Source organism: Rhinatrema bivittatum, chromosome 3, assembly GCF_901001135.1.
Source record: "Rhinatrema bivittatum chromosome 3, aRhiBiv1.1, whole genome shotgun sequence".
NCBI lineage: Eukaryota > Metazoa > Chordata > Amphibia > Gymnophiona > Rhinatrematidae > Rhinatrema > Rhinatrema bivittatum.
Genome location: NC_042617.1, coordinates 290,325,008 through 290,350,044, shown reverse-complemented (window position 1 = coordinate 290,350,044; position 25,037 = coordinate 290,325,008). Strand labels below are relative to the sequence as shown.

General features: G+C 47.3%; 1 protein-coding gene across 1 annotated transcript; it reads left to right on the top strand.

Annotated features, from left to right (window-relative positions):
• Positions 1-1,563: 1,563 nt before the first annotated feature.
• Positions 1,564-24,342, top strand: LOC115088754 (25-hydroxyvitamin D-1 alpha hydroxylase, mitochondrial). Its single transcript, XM_029596989.1, has 9 exons — positions 1,564-1,767; positions 4,857-5,047; positions 14,580-14,776; positions 16,438-16,638; positions 17,153-17,316; positions 21,408-21,574; positions 21,786-21,867; positions 22,009-22,206; positions 23,796-24,342. Exons 1-9 carry the CDS (start codon positions 1,564-1,566, stop codon positions 23,907-23,909), a joined length of 1,518 nt encoding a protein of 505 aa, XP_029452849.1. The 3' UTR covers positions 23,910-24,342.
• Positions 24,343-25,037: the final 695 nt, after the last annotated feature.

Sequence of the window (25,037 nt, the reverse complement as noted above, 5' to 3'; positions counted from 1 at the left end):
GTGTCTGTCTCTGGGCAGGCGTAGGTTGCGCGCACCGGCCACGTGCTGGCGCGTGATCCCTTGGCCTAGAGGCCCTACAGAGGCCTCTGGCCACACCCCGACCCCGCCCCGGACCACTCTCACCCCGCCCCTTTTTTCAAGCCCTGGGACATACGCGCATCCCGGGACTTGTGCGCGTTGCCGGGCCTATGCAAAATAGGCTTGGCGCGCGTAACCCCCCTACGCGCGTAAATCCAGCTGGATTTACATGCATAGGGCTTTTAAAATCTGCCCCAAAGAGTCTGGCTTTTTGTGGTTTCAAGTTCAGTTTTTTTTGCATGTTTCTATTTATACTTTATAGTTTCTTTACCCTGTATTTAGTGACAGTCTGCATGTGTGATTGAGGTTCTGTGTTTGCATGTGTGATCGAGATGAGGTATTCAGCTAGCATGTAGTTGCCGTGTAGGGATCTATAGAAGCTTGACTTGCTCTTTTTTTCTAATAGTTGCTATACTGGTGTATTAGGGCCTGGTGTAATATTTGCAGTGTTACCTTTTCATAGGTAGGGTTGCTCCTGTTTGAGTGATGGCAGTTTTGGTAAGTAAGGTTTACTATATTGTAATTTTAATTCAGTTTACTCATGGCTTTCTGAGGGCCAAGCTCACATCCAACACAGTTACAACAAGCCTAATACAATATGGGTTCCAAGTGTCTATTTTTTTTGCAGGATTTTCTGGCTGGCACCACAGCACTGCATGTAAATATAATACACGTTATTGCGATATTTTTGCCTCAGAAGACTGTATTTGAATGTCCTTTTTCATGTAAAATCTATTAAAAATTAATAATTAATAATTGGGGGTGTAAGGGGGGCTACACATATAGACATAACCGTTTCACAAGTTTCCTTTTGAAAATAGGTTAAAATTAAAATATGTAGAATTAATCACTGGATTTGATGTCAACCTGTTAAAATCGTTATGGTCTTCTCTTTATATTCATAGTTTTATTTACTATTTTATGAGAACGAGTTACTTATTTTTTATATCCTTATTAGATATATAACTTTACTAGATAAACAGACTGCTAGCAAGCCTTTCCTTACTAGGACGATTAGGTTATTTTTCTGCAGAGAACTAAATGTGTTTGGATGTGGAGAAGACTGGCCGAGACGTCTGCTCTACTTGCAAAGAGCAGATGAGCAATGCACTTACCTCCTACCAGCCCAGTTTACTGTACAACCGCCCCCGGGTTGACCTGACCAGCCAGAGACGAAGTGCCTGGCACAATCCAAGAGCTGCCAGGGGCCGGATATTCCTCATCATTAGCCCTCCCCCCGACCACGCCTCCCTTTCATAAATCCTTAAGCTGACACCGACACGTGCCGAGAGCGGCGAAGCCATTGGCTGGGAGGCTGGCTCATGGGGGCGGGGCCGTCCTTCCACGTGGTGGTGTTTGGGGTTGTTTTTTGCCGGGAGATTTCGCGTCTGTTTCAGTATAAATAGGAGCTGCCGGACAACGGGAAGATGTTACCAATCCGCTTCTGCATACTTCTTAGTTCATTCCCGTCCTTCCAGGGGGAAAATGCCACAGACACTGAAGCTGGTCAGCAAGTCCTCTCTGTTTTTCAGGTATTTCCCAGAGGTGTGGGCTGAAGTGGTCACCAAACGCGCAGAGGCTGCCATCAAGAGGCACCGGTCCTTGACAGACATCCCTGGCCCTTCAACTTTCAGTTTTCTCGCTGATCTGTTCTGCAGAAAGGGGCTGTCAAGGCTGCACGAACTACAGGTAAGGAAGCATTAATTCTGCAGCTGTAGTGTTTTATGTAGCCTGCTGATATAGCACTATTTTATTTTAAGTATTTCATGTCCAGTGGTGTTGGACGGTTGCTTTCTTCTTATATCACAGGAGTCTTCGCAAGTTGTTTTTCTGTATAATGTATGCATGAAATTCAGTATCACATTATTGCATTGGTAAAACTACAGTTGGTTGCATTGCTGAAAACAAAAACAGTTTCGCAAACCCCCTATTTGTCACTTCTTCTGGAAATGATTTCTCTTATGAAGAACATCTTTACAGGGTCCGATGTGTTCATTTTATGGTTGTAAGAACATCCTGTTTAATTTGTTTTCAGAGTATTTATATAAGAGAGATATAATGTATTATAATTCAAATGCCCGTTCAGTGTTGTCAAAATATCGTCTTTCAATTTTTTATTAGAGTGATTTACTTATTTTAAGAAGGCGAGACGCGCCAATGAGAGAGAGAGAAGCTTTTCCTTATGATTGTACTCAAAATAAATAAACTGATGAAATTAGGGGACCAGACCTTCCTTTCTTGTATCCTGCCACATGGCCCCTAATAGTTTAGCACTACAGCAATAAATAAATGCATAGAAAATAAAATGCCATTTTGATTGCCAATACAAAAGGAGAAAAGCGATTCTTGCGCTTTAAATGGAGACTGATGGTAAGAATGATTATCCAAGCTGTCCCCAGCTTGTTAGGTGCTCGATACACTACTGTTTCTTCCCTTCCGATGTCCTTTCCTGGAAAACTCTTTGTCTTGTCAGGAATAAGCTGTAGAGGTGCAACTTGATTAAGTCACACTACAGTGACGCTGCGTTCAGCACCAGGAAGGCTGGACAAGGGCGGGGGGACGCTACCGAACCCATTTGATTGATGACGGGAGCTATTGGGCGATTAGAGAGGGAAAACGTAGAGAGATGCAGGACAATTCTTCCGCTCCCTGTACAAGTTTGCAGTCCAATGTTTAAACAGAGGGGCGGATTAGGATCTGCTTTGATATAAAAATAACTTTCTGAATGCAGCCGGTGGTGAAATGGTATTTTGACTTAGTCACCATAGAAAAGACACAGATAGTCATGGGAGGCACGGAATGATCATTTCCAATCTAATGCAATAGGGCATGGGGCTAGTCTCATATTGACTAAGATTCCGCAATGAAAAATAAATTTTGGGGGATGGGGGAGGGCTCGCAATGACTGTCATAAGACCCGGCTTCACTTCTGTTTCAGCGAGAAAGCCAGTTTGCACGGTAGACTCTCTGTCTGATGTCCTCTCATCTTGTCACTATTGGGTTCTTCAAGGAAAAACTGCTAATATTCCATTTTTATTGGGGTATGGATGATTATGAGGCCGATAAACTTGACTCTTTTTTTTTGTCTTCTATATTTAATCTTTTTTTCCCCCCACCCTGTGCCAGTCTTTCCTGTTACCCTGCTCAGTCTTCTGGTTATTACTGTTGTGTCTGAATCAGACTCTTCTCATTCCATCCCTAATGTGACAGTGCAACCTCATTTATCACCTCTAGGGAGGTGTTTGGGCTCTGTAAAGAGAAAGTTTATATTTCTAACTATGTATCTTATCTACATCTGGGTATATAGGCTGGAACATGAAAGTGGCACTTAATCACAAATATAAACAAGGATCCAGTTCTGCATATTTTTTTTTTAAGACATTACAGTACCCCTTTCATTCCGAAATTAAAAGATGGATGCATTTCATCAGTATTAGATCAGGATCCATGTCCTCTTATAGATGATAACCATGTTAAAGAATTGTAAAATAAATAAATGCGATTTTGCCTCTTTCAGTCTGCTTTCTTGATCCCTCAGAATTGTTTTATTCTGTGTTTGTGGAAACGAAAGCCACCCGAGTTGAAACACTGCTATAAATGCAGCCTGTTACACTGTCACACTATCCAAGCAGCAAAGCCATAATCATCCTTTCAAGGAAACAAGTTATTTTCTTCCTGTTTTGGAAGGCTCCTGTGGATGCCATATTTCTGGTTGCTCTTAAACCCCTAGTGGATTTATCTGGAGTAATTCCAGGTGTTCAGGCTTCACTAATCCAGGGTTGAAGTGCCTGTGGGGATGGAATAAAGAAATCCTGCCCTATGGCGAACCCTACAATTATCAGGACAACAAATTATTTCCATTTGCATAAGAACATAATAGCATGCCATACTGGGTCAGACCAACGGTCCATCAAGTCCAGTATCCTGTTTCCAACAGTGGCCAATCCAAGCCAAAATTTCAAGCTACTATTGCTTATTAATTAATATCAGTTTATGAATTTTTGGAACTTATCCAAACCTTTTTTTAAACCCAGTTACACTAACTGCTGTAACCACATCCTCTGGCAATGAATTCCAGAGCTTAACTATTCGCTGAGTGAAAAAGAATTTTATTTGATTTGTTTTAAATGAGCTATTTGCTAACTTCACAGAGTGCCCCCTTGTCCTTCTACTGTCTGAGAGAGTAAATAACCAATTTATATTAACTTTTTCAAGTCCTTTCATGATTTTGTAGATCTCTATCATATCCCCCCTCAGTCATCTCTTCTCCAAACTGAACAGCCCTACCTTCCTTAGCCTTACCTCATAAGGCAGCCATTCCATGCCACTTATTATTTTGGTTGTCCTTCTCTGCACTTTCTCCAGTGCAACTATATCTTTTTTGAGATGCGGTGATCAGAATTGCACACAGTATTCAAGATGTAGTCTTACCATAGAGCGATACAGAGGCATTATGACATCCTCCGTTTTATTAACCATTCCCTTACTAATAATTCCTAACATTCTGTTTGCTTTTTTGACTGCTGCAGCACACTGAGCCGACGATTTCAATGTATTATCCACTATGATGCCTAGATCTCTTTCCTGGGTGGTAACTCCTAAGGTAGAACCTAACATTGATAGTCAAGGAAAAATATTTCCACTTTGAGATCTTTCAACTTGCTTAATGTTCAAGCTTGGATGAAATTATTTCTTTAAAATGATTTGGTTTAGGAGTATTTTGGTTGAATCATTGATATATATAAATATATATGTATATGATTTTTTTCCCTTCTTAGCTGGAAGGAAAAGCCAAATTTGGCCCAGTGTGGAAGGCAAGTTTTGGGCCCATCCTGACTGTCCATGTGGCGGATCCTGCCTTGATTGAACAGGTCTTGAGGCAAGAAGGGAAACACCCAATCAGATCTGACCTATGTTCCTGGAAGGACTACAGGCAGTGCCGAGGTCATGCATATGGACTACTCACAGCGTAAGTACACCACTTGCACTAATCACTTGCTAGCTTATCTTCAATTTCTTCTTCTGCTTCAGCTCTCTCTTCTTCTTGTGCTCATATCCATCCACCAAACTCATATTTCTTTTCACTGGTGAGCACATTTCAGTGCTTAAGCTGGCCTCAGTAAGATCCTGCACCATGCAGGGAATGTCCTGAAATTTTGGGCAGACCAAATGTTATCATATGGGCGACCTTTCACCACCATAGTAGAGTATCCCCACGTCACCATGATGGCTTTTGACCTGCTGACTTGGGAATGGAGGTGATTTAGGGTCTTTAAGAACATAAGAAATTCTCTGCTGGGTCAGGTCAAGGGTCCATCAAGCCCAGCATCCTGCTTCCTACAGTGGCCAGTCTGGGTCACAAGTATCTGGCAGATCCCAAAGAGTAGATCCATTTCTTGTTGCCCAGACCCAGGGATAAGTCTACCTGGCTAATAATTGTTTATGGACATTTTTATCAAGAACTTGTCCAAATCCCTTTTAAACTCAGCTATACTAGATGCCTTCCAGGTGTTTCATTCCTCCTCTACCCATGCAGGAATCAGCTTAGTCACTCTGATACCCATGCTAATCCCAGTGCAAGATTTCCAAGTCATGCAAGCCTCATCCCTTTGCAGGCAGTCATCGGTGTGGCGTTTCAACTACTACTACTTAACACTTCCGTAGCACTACTCAGCATATGCAGCACTGTTCAAAAAACATATAACAGACAGTCACTGCTCAGTAGAGCTTACAGTCTAATCAAGACAAATATACAGGGCAAAAGAGGCTCTGGGAATTTCATTTATTAAGACAATGGTTAAAAATTAAATGAGGCTGTAAGCAGGACAATCAGGGGTTAAGTTTTAAATGCTGTCTCAAAAAGGTGAGTTTTTAGATGGAATGTAAATAAGGCAGGAGAGGGAGCATGATGCACCAGCTCAAGAAGTCTACTTCAAGCATAATGGTGCACCAGGGGGAAAGCGCAGAGTCGGGAATTGGTGGTAGAGGAGGAGGGCATAGATAGGAGTGACTTGATGATGAGTAGAGTGCTCGAGCAGGGGTGAAGAGAGAAATAAGAGAGGTGAGGTAGTGAGGAACTGCAGAATGAAGGCTGTTGTAAGTGATTAAGAGGAGCTTGAACTGTATGCAGGAATGGATAGGGAGCCAATGTAGTGACTTGAGAATAGGAGATATATGGGTGTACTGACTTTGGCAAAAGTCAAGTCGCACAGCTGAAGTTTGGATAGATTGTAGTGGAGAGAAATGGCTCAATGGGAGACCTATGAGAAGCAGGTTGCAATAATCTAAATGGGAGGTGATGAGAGATTAGATAAGAGTTCTAGTAGTGCATTCAGAAAGGAAGGTACAGATATTAGTGATGTTATAGAGAAAGAAATTACACATTTTAGCAGTGTTCTTGATATATGTAGAGGAGACAGAGGAGTCGAAGATGATGCCAAGGTTATGAGCTGAGGTGACTGGGAGGATTACAGTGTTATCCACAGAAATAGAGAGAGGTGGGCTAGGGGAAGGGGGGGGGGGAGATAAGGAGCTCTGTGTTGGCCATGTTGAGTTTAAGATAGCAGTGGGATATCCAGGCAGCAATGTCAGACAAGCAGGCTGAGATCTGGCACTGGACTCCTGATGAAATTTCTGTTGTAGAGAGATAGTTCTAGGAGGTAGATCTAAGAATCATCTACATAAAGATGTTATTGATTGCTATGAGAAGAAATCAGAGCACCGAGGGAAATATATTCAGAGAGAAGAGAAGAGGGACCATGACATAATCCTGAAGCACACAAATTGATAGTTGGTTGACAATAGAGGAGGATCCACCAGAGGAAACATTAAAAGTGTGATAGAGAGGTAGGAAGAGAACCAAGACAGGACAGAGTCCCCAAAATCCAAGTGAGACAGAGTCTCAAGCAATAGGTGGTGATCAACACTGTCAAAAGCAGCATGTTAGGATCCGTGGATTAGTGGACCCTTGGCCCGAGGTGAGAGTTGGTACCGCCCGCAGGGAGGAGCCCCACAGGTCCTCACTGTCGGGGGGCGAGGTCAGCTGCAGCAGGGACACAGTTCAGAGAGAGTACACAGTACAATAGACTGGGTTGTAGATGCAGGTACCAGAGCTGAGGCTTCCACAGAGAAGCGCAGAGCAGACCCCGAGGAGCAGGGAGTGCGGAACAGAGTTCAGAAGGAATGCAGGAGAGAACGCCCAAGGGGCGGAGCAACATGCCGAGGGAGGCTCTGATGTAATCACATAGGCTCACCCGAGGAGCGGGGAAGCCCAAGTCGAGCCTCTGAGATGGTGACGTAGGCTGCCCCGAGGAGCGGGGAGATGCATAGCCCAGTCACAAATGTGGAACGAAGGCACTGCCCCGAGGAGCGGAGAAGTGCGAGCACAGTCACTGAGTAGAGCGAAAGCGCTGCCCCGCGGTGCGGGAAGGCGCGAGCACAGTCACTGAAGTAGAATGAAGGTGCTGCCCCGAGGAGCAGGGAAGTGTGAGCACAGTCACTGAAGTAGAAAGAAGGCGCTGCCCCAAGGAGCTGAGAAGAGCAGGTTGCAGACTGGGGTAGAAAAGGCACTGGTCCGCGGAGCAGGGTACACCAAGCTGAGTCTCCCAAGTAGCTGGCAGTTCCAGGGACGACCCCGAGGAGCGGGGAAGCCGGCAGGCAGGGCTTCTGGAAGCGCAGGGACCACCCCGAGGAGCGGGTTAGCAGGAAGTGTGAATGGGCCCCCGAGGAGTGGGTATCTGAGTCAGAGTCCAAAGCCAGTAGCACAGCACACGAGAATCACTGGTCCGAGAAGACAGCAGCAGGAACCAGAAGCGAAGGAACTCGTTGCCAAGTCGATTAGTGCAGGGCTCGGGCGGTGCTTAAGAGTCCAGGCTTAGTGATGTCATCAGTAGGAGACGCCCCTGAGGTTCCCACCTTAGCGCCCTTAAAGGTAGGCTCAGTGACGCGCTCGCGCGCCTAGGAAGGCCCAGAGGAGACATGGAGGTCGGTGGCATCCTGGCCGCCATGAAGAATCCCGGGAGCTAGTCGGCACGCGTCGGGAGCGGCTAGCCACAGCCGCGAGTTCGCCCAGAGAGGAGAGCATGACAGCACAAGAGGTGAGTTGGAGCGGTCGCAGCCGTCTGCGACCGACAGTCATAACACGGCAGATAGGTCAAGGAGGATAAGGACTGAGTAAAGGCCTTTAGTTTTGGCCCTAGGTCATTGGAGCCTTTGGTAAATATTGTTTTTCTGGAATGTAGAGGGCAAAAACCAGACTGGAGTGGATCATGGACGGCTTGAGATGAAAGTCAAAACAGAGGTGGTGAACAGCACATTCAAGCAGTTTGGAAGCAAAAGGTAGGAGGGAGATGGGGCAATAATTGGCAGGAGAGGTCGGATCCAGTGAGAGTTTTGGGGGAGTGATGTGGTCACGGCACGTTTGAAGACAGCGGGAACAATGGCAGTGGAAAGTAATAGATTTGAGGATGTGACAGGTGGAAGGATGACTGCAGGGAAATAGAGCTGAGGAACTGGATGGGAATGGGGTCAGAGGAAGAAAGAAGATGAACAGTTTCCTCCACCGTGACCTCAGAAAAGGAGGAGAGATTGGTGGAAGCTGGGGGAAGGGGAGAAGAAAGACAGGGAGAGGGAGGGTCGAGAATGCAAGACTAATTTTGTGAATCTTATCAGGAAAGCAGTTAGTCATAGTCTGGGCAGAGAGTGAAGGGGGCGGGGGGGGGGGGTGAGGAGAGGCAAAGGAAGTCTGAGGAGGGAACTGAGTGTGGAACAGAGACGGCGAGGGTTGTATGCAAGAGTTTGTCAAATGGGCACAGTAGTCTTGTCTGGCAATTGCAATAGCTGACGTGAGGGAGGTCAGCGTGAATTTGAAATGCCTGAAATCTTCATGGGCGTTGGGATTTTAGCCAGAGACAAATTTTGCAGAATGGACACAGGAGCATAGGAAGAAAATTCTAGGGGGTGAGCGAAGGCTGGGGATTGGTGTGCCTGAGAGAATGGGTAATGGGAGGAGTAAGAGTGTCCTACGCAGAGGAGAGTATAGTGATGTAAGAAGAAACTGCTATGTCAACAGACTCAAACAATGGAGTGGAGGAAAGGAGATGTGACTCAGTAGTAGAGAGGATGCAAGGGTGGACAGCCTGGAGATTCCTGAAGGTGAAGGTGATTGGATGACACAGTCGGGGAGGGTGGTGTAGTGCGAAACTTCTCAGATGATGGTCCGAGAGAGAAGGACTGAGGTGGAAAAGTCTGAGAGACAGCATTTGGAAGAAAGGACTAGGTCAAGGCAGTGGCCATGCTTGTGAGGAGGGACGGCATTGCAGAGCTGGAGATCAAGTGAAGAGGTTAAGGAAAGGGGTTTTGAGGCATAAGAGGCAGCGGGGTCAGCAGCATGGAGGTTAAAGCCGCCAAGAATAAGGGAAGAGGAAGATGGGTCAAGCAAGAAGGAAAGTCCGGAATCAAAGTCGGTGAGAAAGGAGGAGGGGGATTTATCGGGGGGGGGGGGGGGGGGTCAATGAATGATGGCTACCCGGTGAGGTAATGGGGTAAATCCCGACGATGTCTAGTACAGCTAACCCAGATAAAAAACGGGACTCGTTTACACCAGTTTCTTCTGACACCGTTCAGCATATTATGTCAAAATTAAAAACTTCTACATGCCCATTAAATCCATGCCCTCCAGCACTATTAAAATATGCTAGAAACAAAATTCCCCAGTTTTTAGTTGTTTTAGTAAATTTGTCATTAACTACTGGCACAATATTAATTGTGTTGAAACAGGCCTCTGTCACCCCAATACCTAAGAAAACACAGATGGTATTACTTGACATAAGTGCAGCATTCGAGACTGTTATTCATTCTATTTTACTAACTACATTACAATCCATAGACATCTCTGACACATTACTATTTTGGTTCATTTCCTATTTAGAAAACTGCATGCAATAAATTAGAATTGGATCAGTAGCTTCAGATTGGTTTGACATTAACTCTGGTGTTCCCCAAGAGTCTGTTGTGTTCCGCGGCTGCGATCCCCTACGTGACAAGCCACGGCGGGGTCGCCGCGGCAGCATCGGGGAGGCCGCGGGAGTCCAGCCCCAGTCGCCCCCGCACACCGGCGCGGACCTCCGCAGTGACTGACGGGGTGAGAGGCGTCCCTGCTCCTCCCTCGTGGTGTCGGGCCGCTTTCCTCCGCGGCCGGGAATCCAAGATGGCCGCCATGCTCTTAGGCGTGAAGCCGCGCCCCCTTACAGAATTTAAAGGGGCCTCGTTCCTCAAATTGACTTCACCTGTGCCTGATGGGCCAGGCACAGGGAAGTATATAAGGAGACTGCCCACAGTCATTCCTCAACTTGGCAACTTCAGTGTTGCCAAGTCGAGTCTGCTTGCTTCGGTGAGTCTTCTGGTTCCTCGAGTTCCTGATTCCTGGTTCCTGCTTCTTCTCGGTGATTCTTCGGTGAGTGACTTTGGACTGGCAAGTGGTGATCCCTCGGCGTGTGACCTCGGACTGGTAAGCGATGACCCTCTGGTACTCGACCTCGGACTTCTTCCGGACCATCGTCTCCAAGGGCCCACCTAAGTCCCAGCAGCCCGGGTCCCTATGGGCTCCTCCCGGGGGGACTGCAGGCTTCCAGTGGCAAAGATCCAGTGGGCTCTGCTCCGACATCACGACCCTTCGCTCTCTCAACGACCGGCTCAGTCTTCAGTGCCGAGGGCCAGCCAGTCCCATCTTCTGTTCCGCCTCGCCACCCGATGGGGGAACAGACGGGTGATTCAACCTCCCGCCGGTCCAAGGGTTCACAATCCTGATCATAACAGAGTCAGCTTTATCTGCCATAGTATTTAATCTGTACACAGCCCCCTTAGGTCAAACCTTTTGCCTGCCTAGGCGTTAACTATAATATTTTCACAGATGACATTCAATTTTTCATACCATATACTTCTTCTTGGTCTCATACTCTTAATTTAAAAGATGGCTAGAACATCATAAACTGTAAAAACCTGAAATACTGTTACTATTAGCAGTTAAGTCTCCATCCAATATAATTCCAACGACATTCACCTTTCTAAATCAGCAATCGAACATCAGAAAAATTACCAGACATCTCGGTGTAACCCTTGATACTAATCTGTCAATGAAAAATCACATTTCGTCAGTGTTTGAATCCTCCTTTTATAAATTATGTCTGCTGAGACATAGTAAATCTTTACTGGAACCTCAGGACTTCAGATCCGTTTTACAAGCTCTTCTGTTAAATTCTATAGATTACTGTGATTCTTTACACCTTGGCTTCCCTGCCAGTGTAGCTCATCCACTTCAGATTGTACAGAATTTGGCCGCCAGACTCCTTACTGGAACAAAACCATGTGACCAAGTCTTTCATCACTACACTGGTTACCAGTGGCTTGGAGAGTTCAATATGAAATTCTGACAGTCATCTACACGCATTAACGCAGTGAATCAGATGTTTGTCATTCCAGCTGGTGTTTAGTTCTTTATTTACATTTGGATTGTACAGATAGAAAAGGCTGATCTGGGTGCTATTTGAATGTGGTTGAAGTTTATTAACAATACAGTCAACTGGGGTTACTAACTGGCTGTAGTTATGTCAGGAAAGGCTAATCCAGTCCTGGTTTTACTGCCACTGTCTATGAACTTTAGTTCTGAATTCTCTGAGAAAGGCAGGATAACTACAAGTCCATGCACACCAGAACCAGAACCAGCTGGTCAACCTAATAGATTTTTTTTAGTTTTGGGCCCTGGTAAGGAGTGAGACTAGGTTTGCTCTCCTTTTTGATTCTAGTTTTAGTCCCAATATTTATTGACTTCTTTGTATTTTTTTTTTATCAATGTGTACATAGGATCAAATATGCAAAGAAAAAAAAAGTTATTTTCTGAAGGACGCATACAATTTTTATAGATTATTTCCTGCTTGAAGAAGTAGCACAAGGTGGTAACAAATGGTAACTCAGGGGCCTTTTCAATGTTATTAGTATAACGTGCTCTCCTTTGATGATGGAATCTGGTATCGTGCGTCTTTAATCGCAATTTCCCAGGAATTGTTCCCCTCCCAGCTCACTAAGCCAGGTCATTGGAGCGATAGTCCTTCCAGAGTCCTAGCAATCTTGGACTCTAAATCCAGTCACTAGGGGTCGTTGTTGCACAGTGAGTGGGACTCCCTCCCTCAGGTGCCTCTGGCTGACATGGGCTGTGGGAAAACCTGAGCCAGGAATCAAACTCTTGTCCCCTCCCTGGCAATGAACAGGACTAATACTGAATGACCAGGCCGGGGCCTCTTTGGTGTTATCTCTGTACTGTGCACTCCCTAGGTAAATCAATGCTTTTTTTTAGTGTTATTTGTGCAGCGTGTGCTCCTTTGGTAACTCAGCAGTGTGTATTAGGGGTGCATATCAATAAAACTTTCATTTTGTTTCGTTTCATTTTTCCCCCGTTTTTTTAACTTTGTTTTCGTTGTTTAAATTTTTTTTTAGTGCACAATATTTTGAGTTAGTGTGTACTATTTTTGAATTAGTGTGAACTTTTAAAAAAAAAACACAAAGTCTCAAGAATATTTTTATCGTTTCAGTTTAGGAATGATATGAAACAAAATAATGACATTGCCTATGTCATTAAAAACAAAAACACATCCCTAGTGAGTATACTTCCTTTGATGTGATGGTCTTGAAGCATTTTGGGATTGGGTTTAGATGAGAGGATCGATGTTAAAACAAAGAAGACTTTTTAGTCTCTTTACTGCTATTAAGAGCAGGGCAGCGGCCTAAGACTGAGTGAGGTTTCTGAGCTGATTTTGCTGGTTAAGCTGTTGAAATACTTTTGGCATCCTGAACACATCTCCCTTTCCCTCACAATTCTGCGCTTTTGGTTCTCCTGCAACTGCATGCAAGCGGGGGAATTACCAGGGCCTGGATCTGCGTACGTGGTGACGCTAGAGTAGAGCAGCCCTGCTGGCCCTGGGTAACCAGTGACTCAGGCCTTTCTTAATCTTCTTCTGTCATTGAGGTCCTTGGCTGGCTGCCCTGCCACCTGGAGGGGGGAAGAGCAGGATGTGAGTAATTTAAAGACTGAGAAAAGAAACAAAAAACTGCATAGGGTAACGTGCAAATGATGTCTGTCCCATCTCCTGCAGCCTTTTGTGATGGGATTTCTGATTGGTGGCATCTGCCATGCCCAGGATGCACTGGATGATGCACCGTCACTGTTGGAGCGACCCTTTTGATTTTCTTTTATGATGTCAATTTTGTTACCCTTTTATGCCCCCCGGGGTTGCTGCTCTGAGGCTCTTACCCACTGCCTGTAGCCCGACGACAGTCAGCAACACACCGCTCCCAATTCACTCAATGATTCTGTATTTCATAGCCTATTCCCGGGGCTTGAACAAATCAACTCATGGCCTTATCTTGACTTCCTGCAGCTGAAAACTGAAGTCCTCTTCTTGGGCACGAAGGACCTTATCACCCATAAATCTAACCTATTCTGTTTCCTTTCTCTGCTCTGACCTCCTTTCCATTTCCCCTCCTCTCTCCACAACACTGGGGTCATCCTTTATCCTACCTCACACCTCCATTATCCACAAATCTTCTGGTCGCCATTGCAGCCCTTTGATCATTATCTGTACTCTGTTGACCAGGTCTGGCACTTCCTTCCACCTGCTTCATCTGCTGAGATTCTGCTTCGTGCCTTTATTTGTTTTTGTCTTGACTACTCCAGATGTCTTTGGTCACCCTGTGTCCCAAGTGTCTTGTCTTCGGTATATCCAGGAGGCTGCCAGCCCCCAAAGTTCTTGCTAAGCAAATTGATGGCAGAAAAAGACCATACGGCTTATCTAGTCTGGCCATCCACACCAACTGCTCAGCTCCACAATCCATACCATGCCTTCAGAGATCCTCTGTGCTTTCTTGAATTCAGATACTACTGTCCTTGTCTCCACCACCTCCACTGGGAGGCCGTTCCAGGGATCCACCACACTTTCCGTAAAGAAATATTTCCTTAGATTACTCCTGAGTCTACCCTTTTTCAGCCTCATTCTATGATCCCCATTCCAGAGCCTCCTTTGTTCCATTGGGGGAGGGGGGCGGTCGGGGGTCATCATCATTACAGCTATGACAGGGCCTTGCACTAACCTGGTGCTAGAATATCCATTTTATCCAAGTCAAGCTGAAAAGGTTGGCCCAGGCCTGGATTTACCCCATTGCATGAATGGAAATGTAGTCCCTACTTTTTTTAGGGAAATCAGTACTACATTTCTGTCTGTGAAGCAGAGAATTAATCAGGACTGAATCAGTCCATCCTTCAGACATTGCAGCCAGTGGATAACCCTAGTTTCTACCCTGGGGCCTCGTTCATAAGGTTCCCCCCTCTCCCTCCCATTCCGGGTCTGTGGGAAATCAGGTCCTTGGTACTTCTGTGTAGTTTTCTATTGAAATAGAAACCACAGCCCACAAAGGATGCTGAATTGAGTTGTTGCATCTCTGTTTTGTTTCAGGGAAGGGGAGGAGTGGCAGCGGCTCCGCAGCATCCTTGGGAAGCACATGCTAAAGCCCAAAGAAGTGGAGGCTTACGGTGGAGCGCTGAACAGCGTGGTGACCGACCTGATCAAGCGCCTGGAGCACCAGCAGAGACAGAACAAGAGCCTGCTGGTCAGAGACATTGCCAGCGAGTTCTACAAGTTTGGTTTAGAAGGTGATTCTTAAACACCCCCTACCCCTAGCCTCACCACCTGCCATTCCCTCATGGAAAATTCCACTTATGATCCCAGGCATGCATTTGCTCAGTTTCATGGTCAAAAATTAAAAATCACTTACAAGAAAGTAGCATGCACACCGCAGCTGCTGCACAGAGAAAATGGAATGTGAAGCCCGGGATGCGTTCTGTATCGGATGCTTTCAATTGAAGTTGTCCCATCAAAAGGCATCAGCTCTAGAATGGATACATTCTGTCTTCCCTGTTAAATTGCATCTTGTTAAGAAAAGTGAGAGGACCAAAGCAAATTTAACACAAAAAAGGAAGAAAAGGGAGCAGACCATCAATATCCAACAATTTACCTTCTCCAACCTACTCATAATAGGGGGCAAAGAATCCCAAAACTAAAAGGTCAAAAAGGACAAACAGTCTTCAGGAAAAAGGCATGACATCATACCCCCAACAAGGTTCATCAAAATCTAACTAAGGAGGCAGGGATAACCCTTAGCCCTCAGGTGTCAGAATATCCCTGGACACACTCGCTAGACTGAAACCCGAAACCACTTTATCATTCAGGAAAAGGGAAAGTAGAGGAGAGTCAAAATAAATCTGTTTTACGTTTTTATGTTGAATAACGCATTTATACAGGAATTTCAGAAAAGTTAAAGCTCCCATCTGTAATGCCTCAGCGGCATACCAACAGAAACTGCCTCCTTTCCTTTCCGGTGGCTTTTGCCACATCTGGGGAAACTTCTCCTTTCTCAAAGAGTTCGTCCTTATGTTTTTAAAGTAAATCCTTGATACCCAATCACGGTCTGATTCCAAAGCAGAATTCACCATCGGAGTTGCTGGAGTTACGAAAGCTCCTCTAGAACGCCCCCTCCCTCTCAAAAAAAAAAGATTGAGGCTGTCAGAAGGAATTGGAGAAATTTCAGATTTAGCTTCAATATTGCACTCGTTTAGGTGAAGGAAAGAAAAAAACAACAAAAAAAAGAAAACCCTAGGAACCAGAGGTAAAGCCTCTCGGGTAACTTTCAAAATTTCCAACAGATATTTTATAAACATTTCCTCTGGAGAAATTCTCTCAGATTTAGGAAAGCAAACCAAGTGAACATTTTTTACATTTAAGAATATTCTGGAAAATCGCCCACTTATTATGCAGCTACCGTGTTGTCCTTGATAAGACAGCATTCATTCTGCCGCCCTTCACCAATGCTGGCCTCTCCAGGCTCCGGTCTCTTACTGCGTTCTAGCAAAGCAGCTTCCCGAACACAAACCTTCGTCGGAAGGCAGTGATTTTAATTAGGAAGCAAATCTCTTTGGGGTGGGAGATCAAAAACGGGAATGGACAAACAATGCTGTAGAGGCTTCTGGAGTTTTCTGCTCCCCTTTCCCGCCCCCTCCCCTCCCCCAACTGTTTCATTAATGCTTCCAGCTCATATCCATTCAGTTTATTGGTTAGAATTTTTTCAGAACACATTCATTGTACTGTGGAGTGAGACTGGAATGGGAAGCTCAGGATGTATTCTGTCCAGAGCGACCATCTGACAATGAATGTCCTCATGGTTTTGTGGTGGCATCTGAAGAGCTCTCCAATCTCCCCCCTTCCCCCTCCCCCCCCCCCACCTTCCCCTTCTGACCCTCTCCATGCCCTTCCACAGGCATCTCCTCTGTTCTCTTTGAGTCACGCATCGGCTGCCTGGAGTCAAACGTGCCGGAGGAGACTGAGCGGTTCATCCGGTCCATCAACACCATGTTCGTGATGACGCTGCTCACCATGGCCATGCCCAGGTTTCTGCACCGCATCTGCAGGAAGCCTTGGCAGAAGTTCTGTGACTCCTGGGATTACATGTTTGCTTTTGGTAAGGGAGAGCGTGGTGGCGGGGGTTATCTGGCATGGTCATGCAGAGCTCTTGGCTGATAAGGATTGATCTCCTGAGCCCTCTTCAGTCTGCCCAGATGACCCCCTGCCAACTTTGACCTGGCAGTCCTTACTCAGTCGCTGATCACCTTTCCTTTCTCACCCTCTGTATCTGTCCCAAACAAGCCTGAATTTTGCATTGGTTCTCGTTTTTACCCCAGGCTGAGGACTGTCACTAAAAGGGATTGTAAAATAAGGGGGGAAATCCCCGGATGGTTGTAAAAATGAAGGCTCGTGACTTCAGCTCCGACTGAGCCAAAGCAAAGGAAAAATTGCTGGGCCGTAGAAAAATAGAAAATAAATATATATTTAAAGGCCTTCAGTTTCATTCTTAAAGCCAACAACCAAGCCCCATTCAGAGAGTGAGGCAGAGTCCTCCAACTGAAGGGACAGCGAGCGCTGCCCCTGCTAACTGATTTCTTTTCATGGTCCTGAAGGAATTGTTTCATTTTCAGCTAAGGGACACATCGACAGAAGAATGGCTGAAGTGGCAGAGAAGGTGTCCCGGGGGGAGAAGGTGGAAGGGAGGTATCTCACTTATTACCTGGCTCAGGAGAAGCTGCCCATGAAGTCCGTGTATGGAAATGTGACCGAGCTTTTGCTAGCTGGCGTGGACACGGTGAGTTCAGCATATACACGCCAGTGCCATGTGTTTGTCGAGTTTAAAGGTGTACTCAGTACGGATGTGAATCGTTTTTGAACGATTAAAATTATCGTCAGATAATTTTAAAATCGTCCAAAATCGTTAGAGTGCACGATACAATACAAATGCCCATGATTTATCGTCAGGGGCATTTGTATTGTATCGTTAAATAGGGGGCGGGAAAACCGGCACACCAAAAAAACCCTAACACCCACCCGAACCTTTAAAACAAACCCCCATCCTCCCGAACCCCCCCAAAATGTTTTAAATGACCTGGGGTCCCGGCGCGATGATTCCGGCGCAATGTCCCGCTCTCTGCCCACGGCTGCTGTGAAGAGAAATGGCGCCGGTGGCCCTTTGCCCTTATCATGTGACAGGGCAAAGGTAGCGCCGGCGCCATTTTGATTCCTAGCTCCCGACGTCACGCGTCCAGGAGATCACTCCCGGACCCCCGCTGGACCCCCAGGGACTTTTGGCCAGCTTGGGGACCCCCACAAGACTTGCCAAAAGTCCAGCGGGGGTCCGGGAACGACCTCTTGCACTGGAGCCGTATTGCAAAATGGCGCCGGGCCGGGTCGTATTGCGCCGGCCCGGCTGGCGCAATACGGCCCGGCCCGGCGCAATACGGCCGGCGCAATACGGCCCGGCCCGGCGCCATTTTGCAATACGGCTCCAGTGCAAGAGGTCGTTCCCGGACCCCCGCTGGACTTTTGGCAAGTCTTGTGGGGGTCCCCAAGCTGGCCAAAAGTCCCTGGGGGTCCAGCGGGGGTCCGGGAGTGATCTCCTGGACGCGTGACGTTGGGAGCTAGGAATCAAAATGGCGCCGGCGCTACCTTTGCCCTGTCACATGATAAGGGCAAAGGGCCACCGGCGCCATTTCTCTTCACAGCAGCCATGGGCAGAGAGCGGGACATTGCGCCGGGATCATCGCGCCGGGACCCCAGGTCATTTAAAACATTTTGGGGGGGTTCGGGAGGGTGGGGGTTTGTTTTAAAGGTTCGGGTGGGTGTTAGGGTTTTTTTGGTGTACCGGTTTTCCCGCCCTCCCCCGATTTACGATTTTTAACGATTTCAAAACAAAACAAAACACGACGATCTGATTTCCCTCCCCCCCAGCCAAAATCGATCGTTAAGACGATCGATCACACGATTCACACCTCTAGTACTCAGTCCATGCCGGCAGATAGGAGAACACTCGGCCCTTCTGTGAAGTCTCCGCTGCTTCACAGTAGATACGCTCCAGGAATACTCCGCCCTGCCACTGAATCCCACCCATTTCATTCTTAGATGCAGTATGGCACAGCAGTGCTTCTCAGCCTTTTGTTAATATTTCGTGGCGCACCCTCATGCTTGCTCCATCCTCAGGGCAGGCAGAATCGAATCTTGCACGATTCTCACGCCCTCTCCCTCCCATCGGCAGGAGGCGAGCAGCACTCTCTGTGTGTGTGAGGCCAGTGAGTCCAGCAAGATTACAGGGCCCCACGCATTCAAACATCAGATTGAAACTGGCAGAGGAGGTGACCACAGGTAAGAAGCTCTGCTCTCCTGCCAGCAGGAGAGAGGAAGGCAGGGCAAGGTTACCAGATTTCGGGTGGGTCTTGGTTCCCTGAGTGCTAGCACTGAGTAAGCTGTTCATTTTGGTGGTGGCTTGGGTAGGGGGGACAGGGTCTGGTGGACTGTCTCCACAGAAAATTGTACTGATCCACTCTCAGAATATACCTCAAAGAACATTCTATATATTTTCCTACCACAGAATATTTGTGGGCCTAATATAAAAGCCTCTGTGCTGTCGGGTCTGTCCTGCATGTTAGAGAATTAATTATACACCAGAAAACAGTAAATATTGGCCAACAAAATCCAGCTATTTCCAACATACACACTGGGGTAGATTTTATAAATTTCCGCGCGCGCATACTTTTGTTCATGCACCAGGCACGAACAAAAGTATGCTGGATTTTATAAGATACGCGCGTATCTTATAAAATACGGGGTCGGCGCGCGCAAGGGGGTGCACATTTGTGCAACCTGCGCGCGCCGAGCCCGGCGCGCGCTGCCTGTTCCTTCCGAGGCCGCTCCAAAATCGGAGCGGCCTCGGAGGGAACTTTCTTTCCACCCCCCCCGCACCTTCCCCTCCCTAACCCACCCCCCCGGCCCTATCTAAACCCCCCCCTACCTTTGTTGGCAGATTTACGCCTGCGGAAAGCAGGCGTAAATAGGCTGCTGGTGCGCCATCACCCAACCCGGGGGCTGGTCCGGAGGCCTCGACCACACCCCCGGGCCCATCCCCGAAATGCCGCGTCACTTGCGGCACGCCCCCCCCCCCGACATGCCCCCGACACGCCCCTCCATGCAAGCTCCGGGACTTAGGCGCGTCCCTGGGCTTGCGCGCGCCGCCGAGCCTATGCAAAATAGGCTCGGCGCACGCAGGGGGGGTTTGGGGTAGGTTTTCGGGGGGTACGCGCGTATCGTACGCTCGTACCCCTTTGAAAATCTACCCCACTCTGTGTAGGACTGGGTCTCAGGATTTTTACACTGATGAACTAGCACTGCAATATTATATATCTGGTAATACATTTTCTAACCTTTGGCTTGCTTTTCTGGCTCATTGTGTCTTTTTCTCATTCTCTGGTCTTCTCTCTGTTTCTTTTTTGGTTTTCCCTCCCTCTCTGGTGTCCTCTTTCCCTCTTTGTCTCCTTCCTTCAGACTTGATATTTTAATACTTTCTCTTCCTTCAGTATTTCTGCTCCCTTCCCTTGATGCTCTCCTTTCCTTGTTCCTCCTCCTCTGCCTTCTCCTACTCTCTCTCCTTCATTCTATCACCCTCGAATCCAGGGTCCTCTCTCACTCCCCATCCCTAGTTCTCTCTTCTTTTCCAGTCCTCCCTTTTCCTCCATTCTGGGTCCTCCCTCCCTCTTCTGTGCTCTCTCTCCCCCTTTTCCTGGTCTCCTTCTCTCTCCCTGTTCCTGAGTCATTTCTCCATCTCCCTCTTCCAAATACCTTGTTCTCTCTCTCGCTCTCTGGGTCCCTATCCATCCTCCCCCTTATGCAGGGTCTTCTCTCTCTCAATCCCCAATCCTCTCTGCCTCCTCCTCCTCCCTGCCCCCTATCCTGTTTGGTCTTCTCCCAAATCTCACCCATGATCCCTGGTATACTTTAGTCTGTGCACCTCTCCCTTTCCCTCCTCCAATGTGTCTCCCCACTTGTCCTCCTGATCCTCTCCTTCCCCCCTCCCAGTTGGTAGAAGCAGCAGTGCATAATATGGCCATGTCCTGTGCCCCCTGCCCCTTCCCCCAACCATTCAATCTTCTCCTTATTTTTCCCCAACATTCATCACCTTTTGATTGCTCCCTTGCAAGCACTCACCCCCTCCTCTTCCCACAAATCATTCAGGCCTGACTGAAGCTCCGAGTGACTTCCCTCCTCCTCTGCCCTCAGCCCTTCACCAAAGATATCACAAGCCTGAGGCAGGGGCTCTCCAAGCAAACAGAGCACAGCAGAAGAGCCCTGTGCTCCAGGAAGCAGGTGGTGTTGGCAAATGGGCAGGAGGGGAGTGGAGGGGCTGGAGCAGGGAGCAGAGGTTCTTCTCTGTCATTCGCTGGAGCTGTGTGGGTTCTCTGCTCCTGCCACTCCCCTCCAGTCTTCTGCAATGCTGTCTGCTTGCTGTGGGAACAGGAGGGAGGGGCTGGAACAGCAAGCAGGAGATGTGGGGCACTGTCTCAGGAAGAGGAGCATTGCTTGAGATGCCTGCGAAGAGGCACAGGAAAAGCTTCACAAAGGCATAGCAGTGTGCCACAGGAACATTCAGAGCTTCTACTCGTAATATAACATTCTCTGTTTCTATTGTGCCATGAGTGTACATAACTCTGTTCTATTTCCCCTGCTCCCAAGAATTTGCGGTGCTCCTTTGAGCCTCAGGGGAGACTGTGTGTGATTTGATGAAGGCTGCAAAGTGACTGGTGGATGGAGGTCTGGGAGTGACCGGGGCGGACCGTTCTGCCATGCCAGGTTCTCTTCTCCCTCACCAGCCTGGATCTAAATGTTGCTCTCTATTCCTTCTTGTCTGATTAGATCTCGAGCACTCTCTCCTGGAGTCTCTATGAGCTCTCGCGCCACCCACTTATTCAGACAGCGCTGTACCACGAGATCTGCGAGGTGGTACAGGGCGAGCCCATTCCCTCCGCTGCGCATGTCGCCAGGATGCCCCTGTTGAAAGCCGTCGTCAAGGAGGTGCTCAGGTGAGAGCCGCGAGCACTGGCAGCTTCTGGCCTTCTTTATATGGCTCTTAGCAGGGAGCCGTCAGGCACAGCCTCTTTCCTCCCTTCTCCCCATCCAGCTTCCATCCCTTTATCCGCCAGGTCTGAGTTCTCAGCAAGGTTGCCCTGCAGAGAGGCCCCCTTTCCCCATATTCTACACTCGGTAACTCTGGCTCGTTTTTCCCCTCCGCAGGCTGTATCCGGTGGTTCCCGGCAATGCTCGAGTCATTTCCGACCGGGATATTCGCGTGGGGGAGTACACGATTCCAAAAAAGGTGAGCCGCCTGTGCGATACCCGGGAGCACTCTTCCATCTGTTTGAAGATAACAAAGGGCGATGTGCAGGCTGCATCATCTGACGTGGACGCCCCCCCCCCCCCCCCCCCCCCCCCCCCCCCCGCTTTGTGTCTCCTGTAGACGCTGATCACCCTGTGCCACTACGCCACCTCCAGAGACGAGAGATTCTTCCCGAACCCCAACAAATTCCAGCCGGAGCGCTGGCTGCGGAAAGATGAATCTCTGCACCCCTACGCCTCCATCCCGTTCGGGTTTGGTAAGAGGAGCTGCATCGGCAGGAGGATTGCTGAGCTGGAGGTGTACCTGGCCCTCGCCAGGGTGAGTGTGTGCTGAAATTGTGCCTGGCAGGGGGTAGCGGCTGTTGATGTCATCATTACATCATGGGCGAAAAAAAAAAGCCAAAAGCCTCGCAAAGATGGTTTTTGCACCGCGTGCCACGTGTGATGATTATCTCCCACCTCTAACCTGGCAACCCCTGTGCTGCCTTGGAGGAGAAAGGTCTACGTGTTTTAACGGGCAACTTATCCAGTAAACAACTTACTTTTATTTATGTAAACGTTTTATATACCGTCATTCCATGTGAGAATGACTAGTTCATGAGGGTTTACAGATAAAACATATAAACTATAATGAGTGTTACAAGATGGGAAACATTCATAGAGACAGAGGTAATACCACGGGATATATCAGACATGAAGACAGAGCTGAAATATAGGGAATTGCAAGGGGAGGGGGGGGGGCGGGTTATTTTACAAGAAATATAAAGGTTATCTGAAACATGGGGAACTGGAACTTCTAAATAAGGCAAAGCTTTTCCTCTAAAGGAATATATTTAATTAAACCCTAGCACAGAGGTGGCAAATTCCAGTTCGCGAGTGTGCCAAACAGGCCAGGTTTTCAGGATAGCTACAATGAATATGCATGAGAAAGATTTGCATGCACTGCCACCGCTGTATGCAGATCTATCTCATGCATATTCTTGGCGGGTATCCTGAAAACCTGGCCTGTTAGTGGCACTTGAGGACTAGAGTTCGCCATCCCTGCCCTAGCTTGAAATAGCCTTGTGTCATCTCTGTTTCTCTAGTAGTTTCCAGCAGCCATTTTATTCTAATTCTACAATGCAGTCTCAGATCTTTAAGACAGATGTTAGCATACAGTGCATTCAGAAAGTACTCAGACCCCCTTCACTTTTTCCACACAGTAACCCATAGCGACAAAACAAAATGAGGTTTGTAGAAAAGTGTGCAAATTAGTTTTAAAAAAACCCCCTGATATATCACATTTACATACAGTAAATTTTCAGACCCTTTGCTATGACCCTCAAAGTTGGGCTCAGGTGCATCCTGTTTCCATCGATCATCCTTGAGATATTTCCCCAACTTGGAGTCCACCTGTGGTAAATTCAAGTGATTGGACGTGATTTGGAAAGACACACACCTGTCTATATAAAGGTCCCACAGTTGACAGTGCAGGTCAGAGCCAAACCAAAGCCATGAAGTCAAAGGAGTTGTCTGTAGACCTCTGGGACAGGATTGTGTCGAGGCACAGATCTAGGGAAGGGGATAAAAAAATTGCTGAGCATTGAAGGTGGGACATATGGAGAAAACAAAGGATGTGCCCTAAAACTCTAGAGAAGAAAACCACTTTTGATTTTCCAAACCAAAACTGGGGGAAGGAAGTGAAGAAAGGAAGTTGGCCATCCTACAAACCAGAGAGCAGATTAAGCAGAAAAACTAGTGTATTTATTCTTAAAGTGAATTTTAATAAATTGTTACACAATTTTGTTTGCATGAAGAATCCATCTCTTGTGGTGCCACACCTCCCTTCCCCTGTTTTCTCTGACCTAGTCCCTTAGCACCATTCTGTTTTGTTTTAGTTTATAAGCCATTCCTGGTTCTCTTTTTCAGATTTTGATTCATTTTGAAGTCAGACCAGAGCATCAGGACAATATTGTGCAACCCATGACAAGGACACTGCTGGTGCCTGAGAAGGAAATCAACCTCCAGTTTATGCATCGATAATGTGCCACTGCTTACCATAATGAGAGAGCTCAACTCTGCTACACCTTAAGCCTAGCAGTGGAGCTGCCAGGTATCCTATTCCCTGGAGCTGGCGCTTGCTTTTGACACCCTCTGCCTGATGCATTCTGGTGACTATAGTGCTGATTTAAAATAGATTACTTGGCCAACAAATCCCACAATGCATTGCCATTGTAAATTCAAAAACCAGGACTGGCCAAGAGTCTCCCCTCATGAACTGGGTTACTTTACAAGTCTGTATGAGGTTCAGCACTTGGGCTTCATTGGAACTGAGGCACGAGAGCCCACAGACACTCTTTTGTGACAGAGGTAGAAGTCTTGGGGATTCTAAAACATGTCAGCTTCTTGAAAAAATATGCAGAATAGCTCCTATCATGTAGGAATGAACTCACAGTTAATAATAAGGAAAGAAGCTTCTTGGAGGTGGCATGGAGCAAGGGCAGAGCTACTACCTGGCACAGATCTACCCTGACAGATTGAGCCTAGTTCTGGTTTTACCCCTGTGGCAGTTTGGACTTTGTAGTCAGACCTTTCTCATGGAAGCTGGAATTACAAGTCTACAGATGCCATGGGGATAAATTCAGGACCTCTCTTTGATTACCTGTCAGGGTATGGACAATAGTGTTGTCATCTTTCCCAGGTCAACCCAAAATGCATTAACAACATCCTGGTTCTTACCCCATTGCATGCCTGGAGATGGCCTGCTTTTCTTAGCTCTGTGTGCACCAAGGGGCAAACCCAGGTCTGGAGCAGCTTCTCGGGGTTGAACTGGGCAAGGTGGCAGCCGTATAATATGGGCTTCACATAAAGACAGCCAGTGCAGTGTGGAGGGGCACTGCCCTGCCTATGACCTCACTTCCTAGTTCCTGCCCCATAGTGGAGGTGCTTTGTGCTCTGTGTGTCCTCACTTCCTGATGCCACCATGCTAACCAATGGGAAGGAGTGCCCTTAGAACACTATGACACTTTGCACCATTTTCTTACCTCCAGACTTGCCTGTTACCATTGTGCCAAAGTTTGCTGTGTCAGCAATCTCAGGGTTATTTTTTTAAAATCTTATTTAAATTCTGCATTTTCACTATTTATTGGTTGTATTGCTGTATATGTTTTG